This window comes from Hemicordylus capensis, chromosome 5, assembly GCF_027244095.1.
Source record: "Hemicordylus capensis ecotype Gifberg chromosome 5, rHemCap1.1.pri, whole genome shotgun sequence".
Lineage (NCBI taxonomy): Eukaryota > Metazoa > Chordata > Lepidosauria > Squamata > Cordylidae > Hemicordylus > Hemicordylus capensis.
Genome location: NC_069661.1, coordinates 118,046,343 through 118,067,320, shown reverse-complemented (window position 1 = coordinate 118,067,320; position 20,978 = coordinate 118,046,343). Strand labels below are relative to the sequence as shown.

At 42.4% G+C, this 20,978-nt stretch overlaps 1 protein-coding gene and 1 long non-coding RNA gene across 5 annotated transcripts in view; one reads left to right on the top strand and one right to left on the bottom strand.

The window, feature by feature from the left end:
- The window catches only part of LDB2 (LIM domain binding 2), a 378,881-nt gene that overhangs the window by 202,851 nt on the left and 155,052 nt on the right, over positions 1 to 20,978 (bottom strand). For all 4 annotated transcript variants that reach the window (XM_053257538.1, XM_053257536.1, XM_053257537.1 and 1 more), the window contains exon 2: positions 20,700 to 20,802. In XM_053257538.1, the coding sequence (XP_053113513.1) occupies positions 20,700 to 20,802 (103 nt within the window). The remainder of the gene's footprint in view (positions 1 to 20,699; positions 20,803 to 20,978) is intronic.
- Positions 2,078 to 8,272, top strand: LOC128328025 (uncharacterized). The gene is made up of 3 exons (XR_008308951.1): positions 2,078 to 2,208; positions 4,809 to 4,944; positions 8,161 to 8,272. It is a non-coding gene; the product is annotated as an uncharacterized LOC128328025 (long non-coding RNA).

The following is a 20,978-nucleotide window of genomic DNA, read 5'->3' as shown; positions in this document are numbered from 1 at the left end:
TTGGAAAAACTCTGCCTTTCCTTTTTATCACTTTCAAAGACTCAAGCTTTATACAAGCAGTGCAGAAATCAGAAGGAACAGCAATTATCTCAAAACGTGTCCAAAAAAATGGGGGGGAGGGATAAATGGAAATACAAAGAAAATAACCTCAAAATATAGAAAAGGAGGGGTTATTCTGCCATGTAGTAATTACCGAGTGATGTTTAATTATTGGGGTTTTGCAGAAATGAATGGGAACAGAGAATAGCCTGTGCTTAGAAACAGTAGCCATCTATTACTTTTGGCAAATGTAATTTTCCCCTAAAAAATTATGCGAAGGAAGTCAGATAACTCTTTTGTCATACAAAAGGGAGAGAGAGTGAATGGCAGAGACTTGCAATTCCTCCCCCCACCCCCAAGCTAAGTATGGACAAAAAGTAAGATGGTTGGTATGTAATCCATGGGAATCCCAGAATACAGCCACAGTTTGCTCAGGAACTCCCATTCCTCAGTGCTGAGACTGAAAGTATCCATCTCTATTCCCTGAGATTAACAGACCATCACAAGGTGCATACAATAACAAAGATAAATTAAATTTGGATCACAGACAAAAGCAGCCCTGGAAACTGGCTTTTCTCAAACATTCACAAAACCAAGGCTTCAGAAGGTATTGTTATTTTAACTTCCAGAAGCAAACATTGCATATTCACAGCTTCAGGAAAGTGTCCTGAAAATGGCAACAGGTTTCTAAAAAATAAAAATGGAATGCAGAACAGGGTGGGGAGAGGAATTTCCTATCTTGCACCATTTAAGTTAATTTAAAGTCAATGAACATAGCTGAATGTGGACCAGGTAGGGCTTGAGTGCAAGCAAGATTAGGGAACAGGTTTGAATATAAGCATGGCACACCTATGCAATAGCAAGTCGATCATTAGCTGACTGCTGATGAAGCAAACCTGAGCACTAACAGTGTGCAATTAAAAGCTTCCCAGAGATTTAAACTGAGAAGCATTAACCGACTAATCAAGCCATGTCCTCACAGTGGCCAGGACTGACCAATTTTGCATGATGGACTCAGGCAAGCCTAGCTATGTTTTCAGATCTATGTATAGATGGACAGTTCATAGTCTTCAATAAGCTATGTATCCTGTTCTGGGCGAAGCTGAGGTCTCCATCAAAGAAGGATTGACAGAGTGCCATGGAGCCAAAGCAACACCAAGTGCAGGGAGCCATCAACTCAGCGAAAACCAAGCAGGGTCATAGCAGCTGGGCAATGCAAAGTTATTTAAGTCAGAGGAGTCTGCTTGGCTTTAAGGTTGCTGGCCAGAGTGCCTTAGCAGAGGGGCCTCAGCCCCTTCCCTTCCCTAGAGAAGGATCTGTTCGTTAAAGGAGCACTTTCCCCAATGCTATAAGTGGTAGCTCTGAGGATCCTGGGCAGCTTCTGCTAATATTGGTAAGTCTTCAAGGGGCACCTCCAAGTGGGAAGACAAAGGTAGGGCTGTATTCTTGGGTTGTGGTGGAGAGGCTGACTTAGCTCTCATAATGTGAGGGGCCCAGCAACACAGGATCACCTGGAGTCTGGGACATAGGTTCTCCCCATGCTGTCTCATTCACCTCATTCCCCAGGTGTATGTCAGGGCTAGGGATGTGCATGAACTGCGGACTGAACTGCAGTTCGAGCACATTTCAGGACTGGGGCCTGGGAGCTTTAAGAAAGAGGAGAGCAGGTCCTTACCTGCTCTCCACCAGGACCGCGTCCTTAGGATGGGGCAACTGGGAGCGATCTCCCCCAGCCTCGCACTGGCACAGACCCCGCTCTGGGCACACTGCAGCCTGCCCTGCTCTCTTTCCCAGTCCCAGTCCCAGTAATATATATTTCCCCGCTGAGCCCAATCCGAGAGCTGAACTTTTGTGTGTGTGCGTGTGTGTATATATATGTGTGTGTGTGTGTGTGCATGTGCAGTAGGCTCCCTCCAGGCTTGCTGCTACAGCTCCTTCCCTCTCCGCCTCTCAGCTGCTCGCTCGGTGGGCGGGGCTTCCAGAGAGGCCTCTCATGCAGGCCTCGCTGAAGCCTGAAGTTCTCCAGCACCAGCTAGCAGGCAGGAAGGAGGCAGAGTGCCCAGTGCTGGCTGCACATGACCACCACAGCTCTGTGCAGACCTTCTGCCTTCTCCTGCCCAGTCCAGCCTTTGCCTGCATACAGTCAACTCCGCAGGCTTAGTAATGGAGGTATAATGTGATTTCCATTTTGTGGTTATTTTCCTCTCCCCTTTGAATATTTAGGGAACGGCTTGCCATAGGACTTTGATATTGGGCACAGATGTAGGGCAGATTGGGAAGACTTTGAACATTTAATCTGAAACAGATTGGGGGAATTTATTGATTTTTAATATTTTTAAAACTTAAAAAAACATTTCAAAAGTTCTAGAAGTGGCTTGTTTCATGGCAGAAAATTGCAAAAATGTCTGGAACTGAAGCCCCCTCCCTTGACTTAGACCAATATTCAACCCACTTATGGAAGAATCTGCCCTTTGCCTTCTTAAAAAAATGGTAAAACACCCGCCTGTCTGCCCCAGCCTTTAGATCGCCTGGAATGATTTGGCATAGGGCTTTGGCATTGAGCAGAGGTGTAGGGCAGGGTGGGAGGAATATGTATATTTAAATTGAAGTGGACTGGACAAATTGTTAGTTGTTGTTTTTTTAATGAATTTTTAAAACCCCATCCAAAAAGTCCTATAAGTGGCTTGTTTTATGGTAGAAAATTACCAAAATTTCTGAAATAAATATATTATATAATATATAATATAATTTATTTTAAAATGTACTATGCCCAAGTTGGTTCGCAACCCAGAAGGTCTGAGTGAGAACTGTGAAGCATGTGTTGTGTTTTTATTTTCTTTCTTTCTTTAGAAATGCACTATATGTCCAAGCTGGTTGGACATGTCCAAAAATCTCACTCACACTATTTACACTACCTGTCATCAATCAGTTAAGATTCTGTAATGATATGAAATGTTATGGAGGCCCTGCACATGTTGATTTGCTCCCAGCCCCACACCCTCCTAGGGACAGCCCCGCTCTCCACCACCCCTGCAGCTTCCTGCTGGGACGGCGCAGGTCTGAAGAAGCTCAGAGCCCGTATGCTCGTGCCCTTTAACCCAGGTAAAAGCCCAGGTCCAAATCCCAGGCTTGTGGGGGAGGTAGTGCTGGGATCGGGCTCAATCCCGGTGCTGCACATAAGCAGCTCTGCCTAGGTAGGGCTTCCCTAACCTGGATAGGGCTACTCCTGTGCATAGCCTTATTGCCTCAGTATCAAGGTTTCCTTGTTCTGATACAGTTACTTTTGGTTACTTGTTGGTCTTTCTACTCAACTTCTTTGACCTCTGGCATGTTCTTGACCTTTGGCTATCACAGTTCACACACACACACACACACACACACACACACACACACAAACTTCCTGACTTTTTGCTTGGTTTATCTCTAGCATCTCCCTAATCTCTAGGTACCAGTTTAATTCCTGACCTCCAACTGGTTGCCTGGCTCTGCTGGTCCTGGTCCTGGTCCAAGCCTCGTGCTACCTAGTGACTGTTGCCCACAGCTCAGCTGTTGAGAGCAGGTTACACAGAAAAAGGAAAATGGTTATCCGTCTCAAAGGGGCTCACAATCATTTTTTTTAAAAAAAAAAGACACAAGGGAGGTCTAACAAACAACCTCTGGGAGTGATACTGGGATCAATGGGACAATTGCTCTTAATGACCAATGCACAGGATGGTGGATATGTGGAAGGTATTGAAGTTTTGGGAGGAAGTAATACAAATAATTGATAGTTAAATAGCTAGCAATTCTCTGGCTTTAACCCCACAAGTTTTGTTTAAAAAGAAATTTATGGGACTGTGTACCACATGAAAATAGATAACAGATTAGTAACATTTTGGCAATTATTATAAATGTTGCTACAAAGAACTGAAGAACCCAATATTCCTACTACTGAAGGACTTCAAAATTTGGTGGGTAATGATCAGGGTATGTATTATTTTGTGCAGCAGTAGTTTTTTTGCGGGTCTCTGACCATAATAAAGACTGAATGAATGAATGATCAGAAGAAAAATACTGTCTCTAATCAACTCACCAGATGGGAATGGGAATGCAATCCCTGAGTTTTTGAAAGACCATGGAATGTTTGTAACCAATTGATAACAGCCAATATAATCAAGAGTAAGAGGACTTATGCACTCATTCTCGCTTTATTACAGTAATGACAAGCTTACTTGTTGTTAACTTTAAATGATTTTTGTAGAAGATTTGTTCCTTGTTCTGTATGTTTAATATTGAAGGCATATCAAATGATTACCGTATTTTATGGACTATAAGACGCACTTTTTCCCTCGAAAAATATCCACCAAAATTCAGGTGCGTCTTTTACTTATAAGCCTGCCCAGCAGGTTCGGGGGGGGGGGCTATCCCCTGGCAAAGCCTGTACGGATGCTAAAGGAGGGGGTTGGGGGCGACCCTCTATTAACCCCATGCAGCCTGGGGACTGCCGCTCCAGCTCACCCTCCGCCGCTTGGGACGTGGACTCCTCCTCCTCCTCTCCGATCGTGCAAGTTTTACATCACCACCAGCAACACCATTGTTATCAGCTCTCCCTCCTGTTTTACTTTCTGCAAGCATGTTCAGCTGCCTTTCTGCAAACATGTTCAGCTGAAGAAAGTGCAAAGAAGTAGGAAAGCCGAAGTGGTGGCCGCTCCCTCCTCTGGTACTGTATGTGCATTCTGGTGAGGAGAAGGAAAGCTCAAAAACGAAAGAGGTTTTGTTTTTTTTAATAGGGTCAGAAGTGAGGTTGAAGAGAAAACAAGGAGTGGAGTCGGAGCAATTGAAAGAGGACTTATCTGAGGCAAGAAGAAAGGAGAACAAACTGAAGCAAGGCTGAGAGTCCTTTCCTGGAGCTTGCAGGACTTTTCGGTACAGTTTTGATAACAGTTTAATATGTTAAAATTCTGAAAAACTGGATTAAAATTAAGGTGCGTCTTATAGTCTGTAGCGTCTTATAGTCCATAAAATACGGTATTCATTATTTATACAATGTGTGCAATGATGCTCTCTCGCGCGCTCTCTGCTTTTTTATACTTATAATACCACAATAAAATAAACTGAAAAAAGACAAGTCCTTCTCCCCATATCCCCAGAACAGCCTTTTAATATATGACCACATGCATTTTTGTGGGGGGAAACACCAATAAAATAAAAGTCTTTCAATTAATGGAGAAAAATTGGCATTTCTGCTAAACCCTGAACTAAAAACTTGGAATATCCTATCCTCACAAAAGTTGCATTTCAATTTTCCCATGTAAATGCTATTAATACATATAACTGTTTGATGATGTTTGATTCATGGGCGCGGGAGGGAGGGAGATTTCACACAACCTTACATGTGGGGAAATGCTTGATTAACAAAAGTAGAAGGTTGCTGGTTCGAATCCCCGCTGGTACTATACCTGGCAGCAGCGATATAGGAAGATGCTGAAAGACATCATCTCATACTGCGTGGGAGGAGGCAATGGTAAACCCCTCCTGTACCCCAAAGACAACCACAGGGCTCTGTGGGCACTGGAGTCAAAATCAGCACACTTTACCTTACATGAAACACATGCTAGGAACATAGGAAACTGCCATATACTGAGTCAGACCATTGGTCTATCTAGCTCAGTATTGTCTTCACAGACTAGCAGCGGCTTCTCCAAGGTTGCAGGCAGGAATCTCTCTCAGCCCTATCTTGGAGAAGCCAGGGAGGGAACTTGAAACCTTCTGCTCTTCCCAGAGCGGCTTCATCCCGAGGGGAATATCTTGCAGTGCTCACACATCAAGTCTCCCATTCAGATGCAACCAGGGCAGACCCTGCTTAGCTATGGGGACAAGTCATGCTTGCTACCACAAGACCAGCTCTCCTCTCCTCAAACAAATGCCGCAACTGCAGGGCATTCTTTTGGGCAAACTGTATTGAAATGAAAGTAAGCCATGCATAGTGGCTTGCATACTACACAAGAATACACCAACCTAGTGATGATGCACTTGTACAATTTGTGTAAGTTGAACAAATGTAAAACTGGCACCAATTGCATTACACAAGAGTAAGTAACAGGCTTACTTTTGTGGGATGCAACCTGCATAAATTTTGCATTTGTGCAACTTACAGAAATTGCGCTAATGCAGCATTACTAGGCTCCTGTACTCTTCCCCAGTATTTGAGCCAGTATTATTGGGCTGTCAGTATTCACTTCTACGGGGCTTGTGCAGCAAAACCTCCCACCAGATTGTGTCCAAAGCATTCTTCCATAAACATGGGCATACTCTGATCAATCACTTCTTTACAGTTACAAGAGCAACAGAAAATGTACTATTTACGTGATGATGTATTGAACACCTTAGCCTTTGAAACTGCCCCCCACTACTTACAAAAATAAATTAAGAATGAGGAGTGGGGGTGAGGAAGAGAAGAAAAACATATTTCATCTGAATGCCCTGAACAACCTGAAGCTAAATCACAGAACATAATATGCAAAGTATGTTATAGTCCCTCTGCTTGTGCTTTTTACAGTATCAGCTATAAAACAAATGATTTACTGCCACACTACACAAAGTTTCTGAGGAACAATGAATTGCATTACAAAAAGATTCCCCTCCCCTCTGCCACCAAACAAAACTATTACCCTGGCAAAACTTGGCTTTCTGAAATCTCTGTGCTCTGGGTAATGTTACATGAAATGATAAAGAGGGTGCACTCTGGCCACAAAGATAGTGTTTAATCTCCAGTACATTCTCTTACAGATAAAACAGATTATATCAATCCACCCTACCCAAACAGAACAGCAAACATGCACAGTTTGTTGAAGCTACTAAAGCTTCTGTTGTTCACCCTATTTTCCTATAATCAGAAATGATCAAGAGGCATCCTAGCTTTGAAGATTTTTTGGACTTAAGAACTTATGCCAAAAGAAAGACTTACACTGGCTTACATTTCCAATTAATGTCCTCAGCAGTTTTGAAAGCTGACAAAAAGGTACCACTTTCCCAGGACTCAAGCTGAGTGGGCCTTGAACTGAGCAATATTGAGGTGTGTGTATGTGTGTGTTTGACACCACTATTCAATTCTGCTTAGAGGACCAGACCAGCCACACCAGTCAAGGAAGCTTCCTTGCACCAATAAGCCAGAACAGGCTGTGGTACTTATGGACCTCTATAAAAGCTTCCAGATCAACTTCCTCTTGCTGGCTTAGAGTGAGTAAAAGAACACTTTTGTGCTTTACCTACCCCTGTCTTTGCTTTGCCCTGCTCTGAATTGCACAGTGGCTATGTCTCACACATATTTTTTATTGTTATTATTATAATAGATGACATTTTTTACACAACATTAGAATCCTCCTTACCTGTGAGGTATGTTAGGCTGAGAGAGAATGACTGGGCCAAGGTCACCTGGTGAGAGCCATGCCTGAGTGAGGATTTGTATCTGGATCTCCCAACCAGTGTTCCCTGTAACAGGGGTTTCCTGACGTTGTTGACTACAACTCTCAAAATCCCCAGCCAAAGGCCATTGCAGCTGGACATGCTGGGAGCTACAGTCAACAACATCTGGGAATCCCTGTTACAGGGAACAGTGCTCAGAACTCCTGGTGTGACACAAGGTTTTGCACCTATGGGGAAGGAGTCATAGAAGACCCTTCTCCACTGCCAGCAGAATTGACATCTTTATGAGGACAGTATGTTCAAATTACTAGTTTCAGTTTCTGGCTTATGCAGCAAAACTCAAATATTTATTATTAGGCAAAGAAAAAAAAATCACCAAAAAGGTTGCCTTATTTGCAGAGGTAGCTGTTAGGCTGAATCATTTTTGGACAGTTAACAGCAAGTGTTATGAAAACAGTAATTTAATCTGTTTGCATGTTTCACTGAGCTGGTTATAACCTTTAGTTCTGGCAATACAGTAAAGTACAATTAGAAAACACATAATTCTTGGCGGGGAAACATCTAAGCAAATCTTTCTTTCCAATGCTTTTGGGCATGCATTCTATTCTGCTGCCTGGCTCTGAAAGAGTTAACTTCCCAGCTCCCTTCTCTGCAGTGCTGCATAAACACTGCACATTATTCTTACTGAGCATGCTTCATCTTTTTCCATCTCCACAGTCTTGGGCTGTCAGTCAGCTGTCAGCCCTCACTACATCAGCAAAAGGCACACCACCACACTGTCAGTGCAGCAGCCGATGAGCCTCTGCTAAGGACTGTCAATCAAGCTCGCTTCTCTTCTCTGTTCTGGAAATATTTTGTCTCTGGGAAACAAAGAACCCGGTCAACAATGGATCAGAGTCTAGTATTTACTCTTGTACAGTGATTACAAGGCTCTTAACAGGAAAGCAATGTGTTTTTCTTCTGCAATTGTGAAAATGATCTGCTTTATTATCGGGATGAGTTGCTAATTTCCTCTCCCCACCTCATCCCTGCTACATACATGTTGATTATGTATTTGAACAAATAAAGGAATGCAGTGAATGAACCAACACTGTACTCAGTGACAGTGATTACATTACACCTGTTTATTTAGATCTACAGCTCATCTCATGGCTTAGACATTTTCTTTGGAGGGGCTATCCTGATAGCCCCTCCAAATGAGTCACTATTATTCCCATTATCCCATGGTGAATCTAGGGTTAAGGGAGTATGACCTCAAGTTAACATGAGAGTCCATTGTTTTAGCTTGTTTCTGCACCTAGTTTCAAGACTAAAATCCCTTTGCTGGCTCGCTGATAAAATATAGGATAAATCCTATCTATCACCTCTGATGAATAAGAACTGATTCCAAGTGACCAGGCAGGCACTTTCGTGGCTGGAAATAGAATACTTCCTCCACATTTTGCCATTTTCAGTAAAAGGGGCAGGTGCTAACTTTAAAACAAGCAAATAAATGAAGTATGTAATGAGGCCATTCTCACGATCGCCAAAAAGCAGGCTAAGGGAGCCTAGCCTGCTTTTTGGCGATTGTGAGAACCACTAGGCTCACAGGCAAGCCCGGTGTCCTCAAAGCGGGTAACCTGCTTAACTAGCCCTCCCCTTAGATGAGGTTAGTGGAGTGCACACTCCGCTAATCCTGTCTTTTCAATCATGTGTTGCCGCTCCGCAGCTCCATGCTGCGGCAACATACAAGGAGACCCCTCCCGGGAGGCTGAAACATGCCTCCCTGCACTGGGGGTCTTTCCAGGATGCCCTGCGCACTTGTGCGGGGCATACTGGAACTTTTGGGGGCCATGCGGCCCCCGATCCTCGCAGCCCCCGCCGGCTCTGTGATGGAGCCGGCAGTCGTGTGGTTGGCCGATCTGGCTGCCCAAGGCTGCAGCCTGGATCATCTGTGTGTGGGGAGAGTGGGCTAAGCCGCTCTTCCCACAGACCCCCTCCGGCAAGTCTCACCAATAGTGAAACTCGCCTCAATATCTCTGGCTGAACCAGCCCCCTGAGGCTGTGGCCTTGTATACATACATTACAGAGTGATAGAAAACGATACTGAACTGGTCTGAGCCAGTTTCACATTAGGGTTGATTATCAGGATCAGGTGCATAATCAGGTGCTACCTGAACTGGCACCCTACCCACTGCCCTGCCTGCTGCCCCACCAGCCACCGCCATCCTCACCACTATTGTGCTACTGATTTTTAAAGAACTTTTTAATGTGTAACCACAAAGCACAAACTACTTTTGAAATTCCTCAATTTCAAAAGATGTTTGCCATGCAACACGGGAAGCTGAGAAACTGAAACCCAAGCTCCTGTGGGCATATACTTATACTAAGCGCCCTTTCTAATGATCGGTGAAAAACGGCTACAGGGCGAGTGGGAAGGAAGGCTTGAAATGCTTACCTCCCTGTGGACGATCCAGGCTGCTGGTCTGGGTGTGGAGATGGTGCATCCAGATGTGCAGCTGCCCCTCAGGCAGCAAGGAGGGTTGGGGAGACAGGGCATATCCCCCCCTAGAACTCCCATTATGCAGCGTGCAAGTGCACGGTGCATTATGGGGACCCTCCCCTCCAACACCGGCCAGGAGCCCTGCAGTCTCCCAGCCCCAGCTGCAACCCTGTCAGACAACCCTAACAAGTGCTTACTCCCTTAACCTTGTTTTGGAGGTGGGCTCCAGAGGCAGGCATACTGCTGCAGTGCTGCTGGGAGTCAAGCAGCTCTGGCAGTTCTCGCGCACAGGGGAAACTGGGCTGGGTTTCCTGGATTTCCCCTGTGCGTGTGAATGGCCACTAAGGCAATTTGAATATCAAGGCAACTTGAATTATTGCTCTAAATAAAGTTAAAATCACATTTTGAAATGCTTATGTTTCCCGAACAAGCATATGTTTCCTGAACAAACACTGACTGGCTCCTATAATAATCTAAACATACTGGTTTACTACTAAATAGTGTGATTATACAATTTATACAAACTAGGAGCTTAATCCAAAATCTTTGGCCATGAAACCCACATGCACTGCAGAACTGTACCTGCTTTGAGACCAAGAGACAGTATGCTCTATACATACAAGTATGCTAAGCAAAATATTTTACAATTAAGGTTGCAATTCTATACACACTTATTTGGAAATCCCATTGAACAAAGTGGGACTTACTTCTGAATAAACATGCATAGACTTGGCCTGCAAGTGTCCAGAAGTTTCCATAAGCCAGAGCTGGTAGTTAGAGGCAGTTCCTCTGGGAAATAGTTCCTCTGGGAAATGGGGGAAAACTGTCTATGCTGTTTAGTAGAACAGATGTTCAAACATTTAAGATCCAAGTATATTGTACAGATCTGGTAGTTGGGAGGGCATAAAATAAGAATACAAGATCACCCATATATTCCCCATGGATTATGACAGATGGTGTAGTGTAAAGGCTAAGAGACGGAGCTATGAATCAGAACTTCCCTGGTTAAAACCTTCCCTCCACCATGAACACCAAAGATGGCCTTAGGCAAGTCACTCCCTCTCAGCCTCAGCTCTCCGCTGTAATGTTGGGACACTATTATTTACTTGTCTTACAAGGTTGTAGTAAGGATTACAAGAGAATTCATGCCTTTGAACACTTGAAAGCACTATAACAAATGCTAAGTAGTATTATCATCCTATACAGGCATGGCACTCAGGGATCCTAGATCTTGTGATGGATCCAGTACCAAGTCCACAATAAGAAACAGCAGTCAGAGATTGCCTCCCACCTACCTTCATTGCCCCAGGTTCTTCTTTGTATAAAAAAGAGCCTTTAATTCAAACTGATTGATAAGTGGTCATGATTTAGTTTTAAGAGGTTATAAGTATAGATTTTCACTTGTTTGTATTACTGAATTCATATTTCATTATAACCGGATTATTTTGAAAAGAGATGCTTATGATAACTTTTTAAAAAAGGAAATCATATTTACATTTTAACAATCTGGGTTTTTAAAAAATTGTTAATTTCCATCCACTAACAACTTCGCTTGACTAAACTATTCTTAGTTATAAATTTGCACCAAAACCCCAAATAGCCACTAGGGATGTGCACAAGATGTGCACCCTCTGGCAGGGCAGAGAGTGGTTCCCCTCCTCTTGGAAGTGGTGAACTGGCTTGTTTGAAACAGCCTGATGGGGCGGGAAGATGGAGATTCTTAAAATGATTCTTTAAAAGGCGAGGAGCTCCTTACCTGCTTGCCCCTGTCCTTCCGCTTTTCCGCCACCGGTACCTGCTTTGCAAATGCCCACGTGGGGCTGTGGGGCTGCCCCTGCAGCCTCGGTATGGCATTGGCATGTATATGCGCTGGTCATTTGCATGGTCAGCAACACAATGCTAACCATGTAAATGGCTGGTGGCCATGTGCATGCCGAGACCACACGGAGGCTGCAGGGAACAGCATGGCAGCCCCACTTGGGCCTTTTCAAAGTGATCACTGGTGATGGAAAAGTGGAGGGGCAGGGGTAAGCAGGTAAGGAGCTCCTCTCCTTCTTTTTAAGGAACAACTTCCCGCACCATCAAGCCGGTTCGATCACCAGTGCCCAAGCCAGTTCAACGCTTCCAAGAGGAGGCGCTGAACTGCACATCCCTAATAGCCACACAGTAAAATAGATTTCTCACACCGTGCCCCAGTCAAAGCAACCTTTGCTTTTTCTTCTCTCCCTTGCCTCCCCTCTACTCCAGCCCCACATATTTATGTTTTAGTGTAACTTCTTGGCAGATTCCTCTTTTCCTGTAGTGACTGCTTGTCACTATATCACCCACATGCATTTAATTCATTTTATCAGCTATCTCTGGGTGTTTATTTGACAAGTGCTGCCTCTTTCCAGAGAAGCAAAAGGAAGAGCGACTTTGAACAACGTTTAAGGGATTATTGTTGACAGAATTACTATTTCTTGCCTTTCAAAGCAAGAGATAACTCTGTACAGACCCTCAAATTACAGCCTCTAGCAAAACTGGTAACAGCTGATCTGGCCCAATTAGGTTGAGTCAACTTGTCAGATATCAAATTTGCTAGTTGTATTAACAGTCTAAGAGGTGCAGATAAATCAGTAAAAAGCAATTAGTGTCCAGTTAGATTGCAGGGGGAAGAGTTTCTGCAAAACAGGACTACATATGAAGGAAACCATCAAATTCACATTGTCACAACTATTTTCTAACTGCCATACTAGCTGCTAAGTGAGGAGTTCAATACAGAGCAATTCTGTAAATCTGAGCCCTGATTGAAATATGTAATGATTGCATAACCCCCCCGAGAGCCAATGATCTGAGATAAAATGGTGTGCACAGGTTTTAGAGTCTTCTTAATGGGAGAAGTTCAATTAAGACAAGATGGGGAGGTTGATGGTAGGTGGTTCTGTTGTTAAAGGCAGACAGGCTGAACCTCTCATTTCTCTCCTCCCGCGACCCTGATTGGATCCATGACTTAGTTCGAAACCATTGGACTGTGATCAGCATCATTGATTTGGACTTCCAGTGCCTCAGCGTATAAGGGTAGCAAGGCGCTGAGAATGGGCAAACCAGTTTGTCAGCAGCCTGAATATATGGCTAAGATTACTAACTATGATTAAGAGCTACCCGAGTCTGATAAGGGTATTGGTACCAAAATAGCATCTCTGCTTTAGTCAGTATCCAAATCTGCCCCAGTGTAGGTGCTAACAGTACTCAAGGTCAATCTAAGCCCTCGCATTTTACAGAACCTAAAACATAACCCTTGAATAATTGCTTGAGAATTGCTGACCGTCAGCAACAGAAGAAAACCAGGCAGGCAAGAGCCACAGGCCTATTTTTTGTTTGGAGCACCCAAATAGAAATAAGGAGCATCACAAATCTTAATATAATCAAGCCTTTTTCCTCAGCCATTGTCTTTCCCAGCATTTCCTTCCTTCCTTGAATACATTTTGGCTGTTGGTGACAACTACTGGCTTCGTGTGTCATGGATTGTTATTTCTTGTTTACACAGTCAGACAGGTGTTATTGACTGGTTTGTTTTATCCAGACACCGAGTCCTTCCCAAGGACCTGGGATGCCAGAACTTTATAATCAATACTGTTGGTTATTATAGATATTGACGCAAAATATAGGCTGTTCCCAGTAAAGCTGCTTTTTGTAATTGGCTGATGGTGATTTCTATGGCCCCTATGGTGTTGAGGCTTCAAGGTCTTTTGGAACTGCACCCAGGGCGCCAATTACCACTGGGATTATTTTGGTCTTTTTCTGCCACAGCCTTTCAATTTCAATTTGTAGATCTTTGTATTTGGTGATTTTTCTATTTCTTTTTCTTCTATTCTGCTATCCCCTGGTATTCCTATGTCGATTATTTTAACTTGTTTTTCTTTCTTCTCGACTACAGTTATATCTGGTGTATTGTGTGGCATATGTTTGTCTGTTTCTAGTCGGAAGTCCCATAATATTTTTTCATCTTCATTTTCTTCAACTTTTTCAATTTTATGGTCCCACCAATTCTTGGCTACAGGTAGCTTGTATTTTTTGCAGATGTTCCAGTGTATCATCCCTGCTACCTTGTCATGCCTTTGTTTGTAGTCAGTCTGTGTGATCTTTTTACAACAGCTGATTAGGTGGTCCACTTACAAAGGCGGCACTTGCTGTTTGTTGTTGACTTTTCTACTTTTGCTCTTATTGCATTTGTTCTTAGTGCCTGTTCTTGCACAGCCAGTATTAAACCCTCTGTCTCTTTCTTCAAGTTGCCATTCTTAAGCCATTGCCAGGTCTTGGTGATGTCTGATTTTCCACTTATATTGTGCAAATATTGACCATGCAGGGGCTTATTTTTCCATTTTTCTGCTCAGTTCTTGACTTGTTCTTTCTTGTAGGCCTGCTTTGTTTCATTGGTGTTGAATAGTTTTGCGTTATTGGCCATTTGAAGTGCATCTTCTTCACTGTCCTTGATATATTCTTCAAGGCCTCTTTTCTCCTTCTCTACTGTTTGATGGACTTGCAGCATTCCTCTTCCACCTGAGCTGCGAATTTTTCTTTTAACTTCAGTGTGTGCAATGTTATCAGCAAGGAGAATGCCCAAGTATTTGTAATGTTCTTTCTCTTCCAGGTTCTTGATCTTGCTTCCATTGGGCAGTTCTATTCCTTCTGTTTTTCTTATTTTTCCTCTGTTCATTATTAATGCAGCGCACTTGTCTAGTCCAAACTCCATTGCTATATCGCTACTGAATATACGGACAGTGTTTAGCAGTGATTCGATTTCTGACTGGGACTTTCCATACAACTTCAGATCATCCATGTACAGCAGATGGTTTATTTTACTTGATATTTTAGAGGTTTGGTATCCGAGGCCTGTTTTGTTTAGTAATTGTGAAAGTGGGGTCATGGCAATTACAAACAACAGAGGGGATAGTGAGTCCCCTTGGAAAATGCCTCTTCTAATGCTAACCTGTCCAAGTGTCTCGCCACTGATTGTTAACTGTGTACTCCACATGATCACTGCTTTTTAAATAAATATCTGAATGTTTTTGCTGACACCAGTTGTTTCTAAACATTTTAGTATCCATGTGTGAGGCAATGAATCGAAGGCTTTCTTGTAGTCAATCCATGCAACATTTAGTTTGGTTTTTCTTCTCTTCCAATTTTCTAAATCATTTTGTCAATCAGCAGCTGGTCTTTTGTGTCTCTTGTGTTCGGGCAATTTCCTTTCTGTTCAACTGGAAGCTGTTTGTTAGTTAATAAGTGTTGCATCACTTCATCTGCTATTATTCCAGTTAATAATTTGAACATAGTTGGCAGGCAGGTGATCGGTCTATAATTACTTGGAACTGCACCTTTTTCTGGGTCTTTCATTATGAGATGAGTTTTCCCAGTTGTTAGCCATTGTTCAACATCACCGCCTTGCAAAATGTGATTGAACTGTTTTGATAGCTGTTTGTGAAGGCTTGTTAGGTGTTTAAGCCAAAAGCCATGCAGTTCATCGTCGCCTGGAGCAGTCCAATTTTTAATTTTCTTTGCTCTTTCACTTATTAATTCTGGTGTTATTATTAGATCTTGCATTTGTTGGTTACATTTTTTGACCTCTTTCATCCAGCCTGCTTTTTTTTAATAATCTATTGGATTGTCCCATAATTTCCCCCAGAATTGCACTGTTTCTTCTTTATTTGGTATTTCTAGGTTTCTTGCAGTTTCTCCTTCTATGCTTTGGTCGAAACGTCTCTGATTCACCTGGAATTGGAGATTCTGCCTGTGTTGTGTAATTCTGGCTTCATACCTGCTAATCTTCTTTGACACTGCTGTTATTTGCTGCTTTATTATTTCCAGGACTTCTCTAATTTTCCTTGAATCTAGGTGGTATTTTTGGATCAGATACTGTTTGGTGTTTTCATTCTTCAGCTTCTTGTCTTTCATATCTTTCAATTTACTAGCATCTGATCTAAGCCTGGAGATTTTATTTTCTAATCTAATCTTCCATTTAGGTGATGTACTGCTTTCTTTTTTTACAGGTCCACTGATCTTATATCCGAGCTCTTGTGGTGTTGTTATTGTTGCTGCACTGTACATTAGTTGGTTTGTTTCTTGCAAATTATTGGTTGTTATTGCTGCAAGTGCAGCACTGACATCTTTTAATGCCTGAGCGAGTTGTTTTTTGGCAACTGTTTTTAGAGCTGGAAGTCGAACCCTGGTGGTTGTTTGGTTCATGTGCTCAGTTATTTTTTGCTTTAGTTCTTGTTGCTTTTCTGTTAAACGGCATTTGGGTTTTTGAGGTGAAGGCAAAGGGGCGGTTGCCTGGTTTTGATTTTGAAACAGTTCAGCAACAGTGGCATCCTCGATTTCCAACACCTCCTCCACCTGCGCCTGAGCAACTTCTTCAATTGGTGGTAATTCTTCTTCCACATCTTGAGCCTGTGTTGCTCTTTGCAGTTCTTCCAGCTCAACTACTGTGAATACTTTATTTCTTATTATGAATCTTCTCTGGTCTGCTAGCCTTTGTTCTGTTATTTCTGTATCTGGATGCTTCTCTTTCCAAATTTGGTACATTCTTTTAAAATAACCTCTTCTAGTTGGACTAGACTTGTAATAGCAGATCATTATTTCCTTGTTGGCATTTTTCGTATCTTTTTTTCGGTTAAGCGATGTTTCTTCCAGTAACCTTGTAGTCTCCAGCCCTGGTTGCTCAACTGAAGATCCTGAGCCCTGTTGCCCACATGCCACCAGATGTCCAGGGAGTATAGCACCTGGTGCGGTCCTTGTTGACCCGGGCGATGACCGATCCGGTATAGATTTATTAAAGTTACATCTCACCATATTGTTGATGGGAGAGAAACTCTTTGTCTGGCTCCTCTGGTGAGACCTGTCCAGTATGGTTGGACCTCTGGCATAGCTCTCACCTTCCTCAGAGCACACAAGCCCCACAATCATGCCAAGGTAGTGCCTCAATGGGGGTATTATTATTATTATTATTATTATTATTATTATTATTATTATTTTCATTGAGGGCAACTGTATTTTCTACTGTGGTATGAAACATTAATGATGACATTTCTTAGACAGCCAGCAGATGCTGCTGTTTGACATGAGCATTGTGAAAAGGAAAGCAGGCAGCTATGTGAAACACAAACAAGTAGAACATTACTTCCTGCTTTCCTTTCCAGAGGTTTGGCCCTCCTCTGAAACAACAGCAACTCATTTTAATTGTTTGAAACGGTAATTAAGCTTCTGAGGTGGCTGTCTTCTGTAGAGGGATTGAATGAATCTCAAGTCTCAATTTTCTAAACCTTTAAATGTCACAGAAGGTGAAGGGAAGTCTGACGATTGGAGCATGAGCAACCAACCCACGGCACACACTTGGAAATTTTGGAAATTATAGGTGTATTAGATATTGCTCCAGGGCAGGTATTAAATGTTAGAGAATATGCTCTCAATAGAAAGTTACATCAACACCCTCCCATGCAGGGGTAGATTAACTTTTTTGCCGCTTATCAGCAAAAAAGCTTTTGCTGCCCTTAAAAAAAAAAAACAGCTGCTATATGGTGGCAACAGTACTGTGGGGGGGGGAGAGGAAAGTCCCCCTTCTTTACTTCACTTTTTATTTAAAGTTGCGGCAGCAGCAACAGCTGTGGGGAAGGGGGGCAAGAGGAAAGTCCCCCTCCTTTATTTCATGTATTATTTAAAAGGCATGGCGGCAGCAGCAGTAGCTGCTACAGGGAGGGGAAGGCACCAGGTGAGGGGAAAGTTCCCCCCTTTTGTCCCCTAAAAGACCACTGCCTCTGCCAGTGGTGGGATGGGGTGCAGTGGCGGCAGCTGCCTTCAGGGAGGGTGAAGTGTGTATGGAGGGGAGAGTTCTCCCCCTTTTTATTTATTTATTTATTTATTTAGTTAGTTAGTTAGTTAGATTTAGATGTCGCCCTACTCCCATAGGACTCAGGGTGGCTTACAAGCAATAACATACAAAGCAACCCAGTTCTATAAGATACATCATACATAACATCATAACCACAACCCCATACAGTACTCATTACATGACATAATAACCATGGATTACGAGATCACTCTACGACCAACTATCTCAGTGACCGAACACCCGACAGAACATTTCTGTCTTGCATGCCTTACGGAAAGGCATGCCCCCTGCCGCTTTCCCCAGAGACAAAGGCACTGTAAAATTTGAGGAGCCGCTCCTCAAATTTTGCCGCTGTAGGCAGATGCCTCCTCTGCGCTAATCCGCCAGTGCTCCCACATTTTCTCTTCAATTGTTAAAATATATTTATGTAGAAATTATTTTCCTTTCACTATTTACTGGCAAGTGAAGGGTGTAGTAATGGAATTACCAATCATCTCTGAAATGACCAGTTTATTTATGGAAGCATTTGAGAGGGGCATATATCTTCTCTAGACAATCCTTTTTCAGAAAAGCTTGTGGGTTGATGGAGATACAATGACAATGTTTTCATCATTTGGGGAGAGAACCCGAAAGTAAGGATTTTTATGTGCAGTTTAATTCTAGAGATGATAATGTGCGATTTGATATACCTCAATACAATGATAAAATCATTTTTTAAAATCTCTTTGTTAAGAACTGGAAGGGACATTTATTGACTTGATTATACAAGAAATTTACTGATAGAAACACTTATATGAGATTTGATAGTTCACACCTTTGTTCCCTTAGACAAGAAGTTATCCTATGGACAATTTTATGTATTGGACAGAATTGTTCAAGAGATGAAGGCTTCAGGCTGGAGTCCATTATGCAAAAAATAATAAATAAAATAAAATAAAATCAACTTACAGAGGATATCCCAAAGTTTTGACAGAGACAAGGGTGGTTCTTATAACATAAAATGATCTTTTCATGAGATATGGGAAGTAATACCAATATGAGTTGCAGGTAGATGGTTAATCATGTGACATATGCTTTACAGAGAAGCATCAGGAAACATTGGGGTTTATTACACGATATTCCAGGGTGTCAAGAAACACAGTGTGGCTATTCACATGAGTAGTCCTACACAGGGTTGCTCATGAGAAGCACCGGGATCAAGGCTGATCCCGGCACTGCCTCCTCAGGTAGCCTGGGATATTTACCCAGTCTTTTACCTGGATAATACCTGGATAAAAGGGCACGAGTGCACCCTTTTACCCAGATCCCTGGTTGTGTGTATGCTTGGGCTGAACACAGCCCGAGCATACACAGAGCCAGGCCCCTAAAGTACCTGACTCACAGGGGAATCCCTCAATGCACCATGCTCATCACGCAATACATTGTGGGATATCTGGGGGCTGGGATGCATTTTCTCAGCCTCTAGAACACTGCACGGCTCACGGTAGTGCCAGTCATGTGAGCGTGTGAGCCACACAGCTACAATCAGCCATGGATTGTCTGGGGGAGAAGGTAGGTGCGCTCCTGCCTTAACTCCACCCATTTACCCCAACCCAGCAGAAGGTCATATGAATGACCTTAGTTTCTTTTAGGAGAACTGGAAATTTTTAAATATTAAAGGGGTGCTCATTAGAAGTGATTGTCATTTGAGGATTATACCTCAACATGAAACTAATGGGGAACCATTTCCAAAAGGTGATCACTTAAGTGGGCAATGCGTTCACTGTAAATATATTTCAGCATAATTATTTATTTTTTATTTTATTTATTTATTTATTTTATTTTTATAGGAAATGCTTTTTTAAAAAGTGTACTACTTGTACTAGTATAAATGTGGTCCATGCCCATGCAAAAATGAAATCAGTGTGGCTTCACCATTGGTTAGTCATTTTTCATGAATAAATACAATTCCTTCCATTATTATGATAACTTTAGGATATATCATGAAGTTTTTTTAAAAAGCAAAAACTTCCTTGACTTTTTTATTATGCAATGATTTACGCAGGTTTTTTTGTATTACGCAACGATTACGCAGTTTTTTTGCTGATGGTCCCTGGGACAGATGTGCTACTTTAGGAGTTTTGATTTTTTTTGTTGATGGTTGCTTGGTCTGGCTGTGGGTAATTTGCAACATCTTTCTGTATAAGGGTGCCTGTCTACAAAACTAGTGGCAGCTCAAAACTAGTGGTAGCTCAAGCTCAGTGGCAGCTCAAAACTAGTGGCAGCTGCAACATCAAATTACCTGTAGGTAATTTAAAACATCTTTCTGTATAACGGTGCCTGTCTACAAAACTAGTGGCAGCTCAAGGACTTTTCCTTGGGAATATTGCTATAAGTTCCCAGCCCTAAATGCATTATCCTAGGGCAGCATGGGTAAGCATAAACAAAAAAGCTTGCTACTATGAAAATGTAGCAGCTGCCAGTATGGCGGCCATCATTTTTCATTTTGGTGGACAATATTTTACCCACTCTATCCTGAAATGATACTTTATTCTGGTGCAATTAAAACCGCAAATGAATGGGGGTCCAAAAACAAATTGTAGGGGTCCTCTGAATGGGTCCCAAAACAAAAAAAAAACCAGCCCAAAATGAATGATAATGAGGTCTCTAAGAATTAACAGTGACCCAAAACGAAAAATGTTGTGTGTACAACTCAGTGAGCTTTGTAGCAGAGTGAAGATTTGAACCCAGGTGTTCCCAATCAAAGTCTAACACTGTATCCTCTACAGTACCCCACTGGCTCTCCTCTACTACAAGTTATATTTGCAATCCAATGCACACTGAACAGATTATCAAGGCATTGCCATCCTTAAACCGTCATTTGAACCTGTTTTATAAAAACATAAAAGCAGTAACATATTTGTCTCTTACTGTATCGCTTTGGTCCATCTTCCAAACAAAACGAAAGAGTTAAGGTTGCATCATCTTCAAAAAATTCTGTGGCAAAGGCATCCCACCAAAGGTTGTCACTGTCCTAAGAGGAAAGAAAATATTCATTCAACAGATAAAAAAGGAAATAGGTTCTAAATCATCATCTTATTTCCAAGTGCTCACAGTTCCTATAAAAAGGACAGTTCTCTAAGTTGTTATTTCACATTACATTTTTCAAACATTCTCAATGAAGAAATAGATTTAAAAACTATTTCTAAT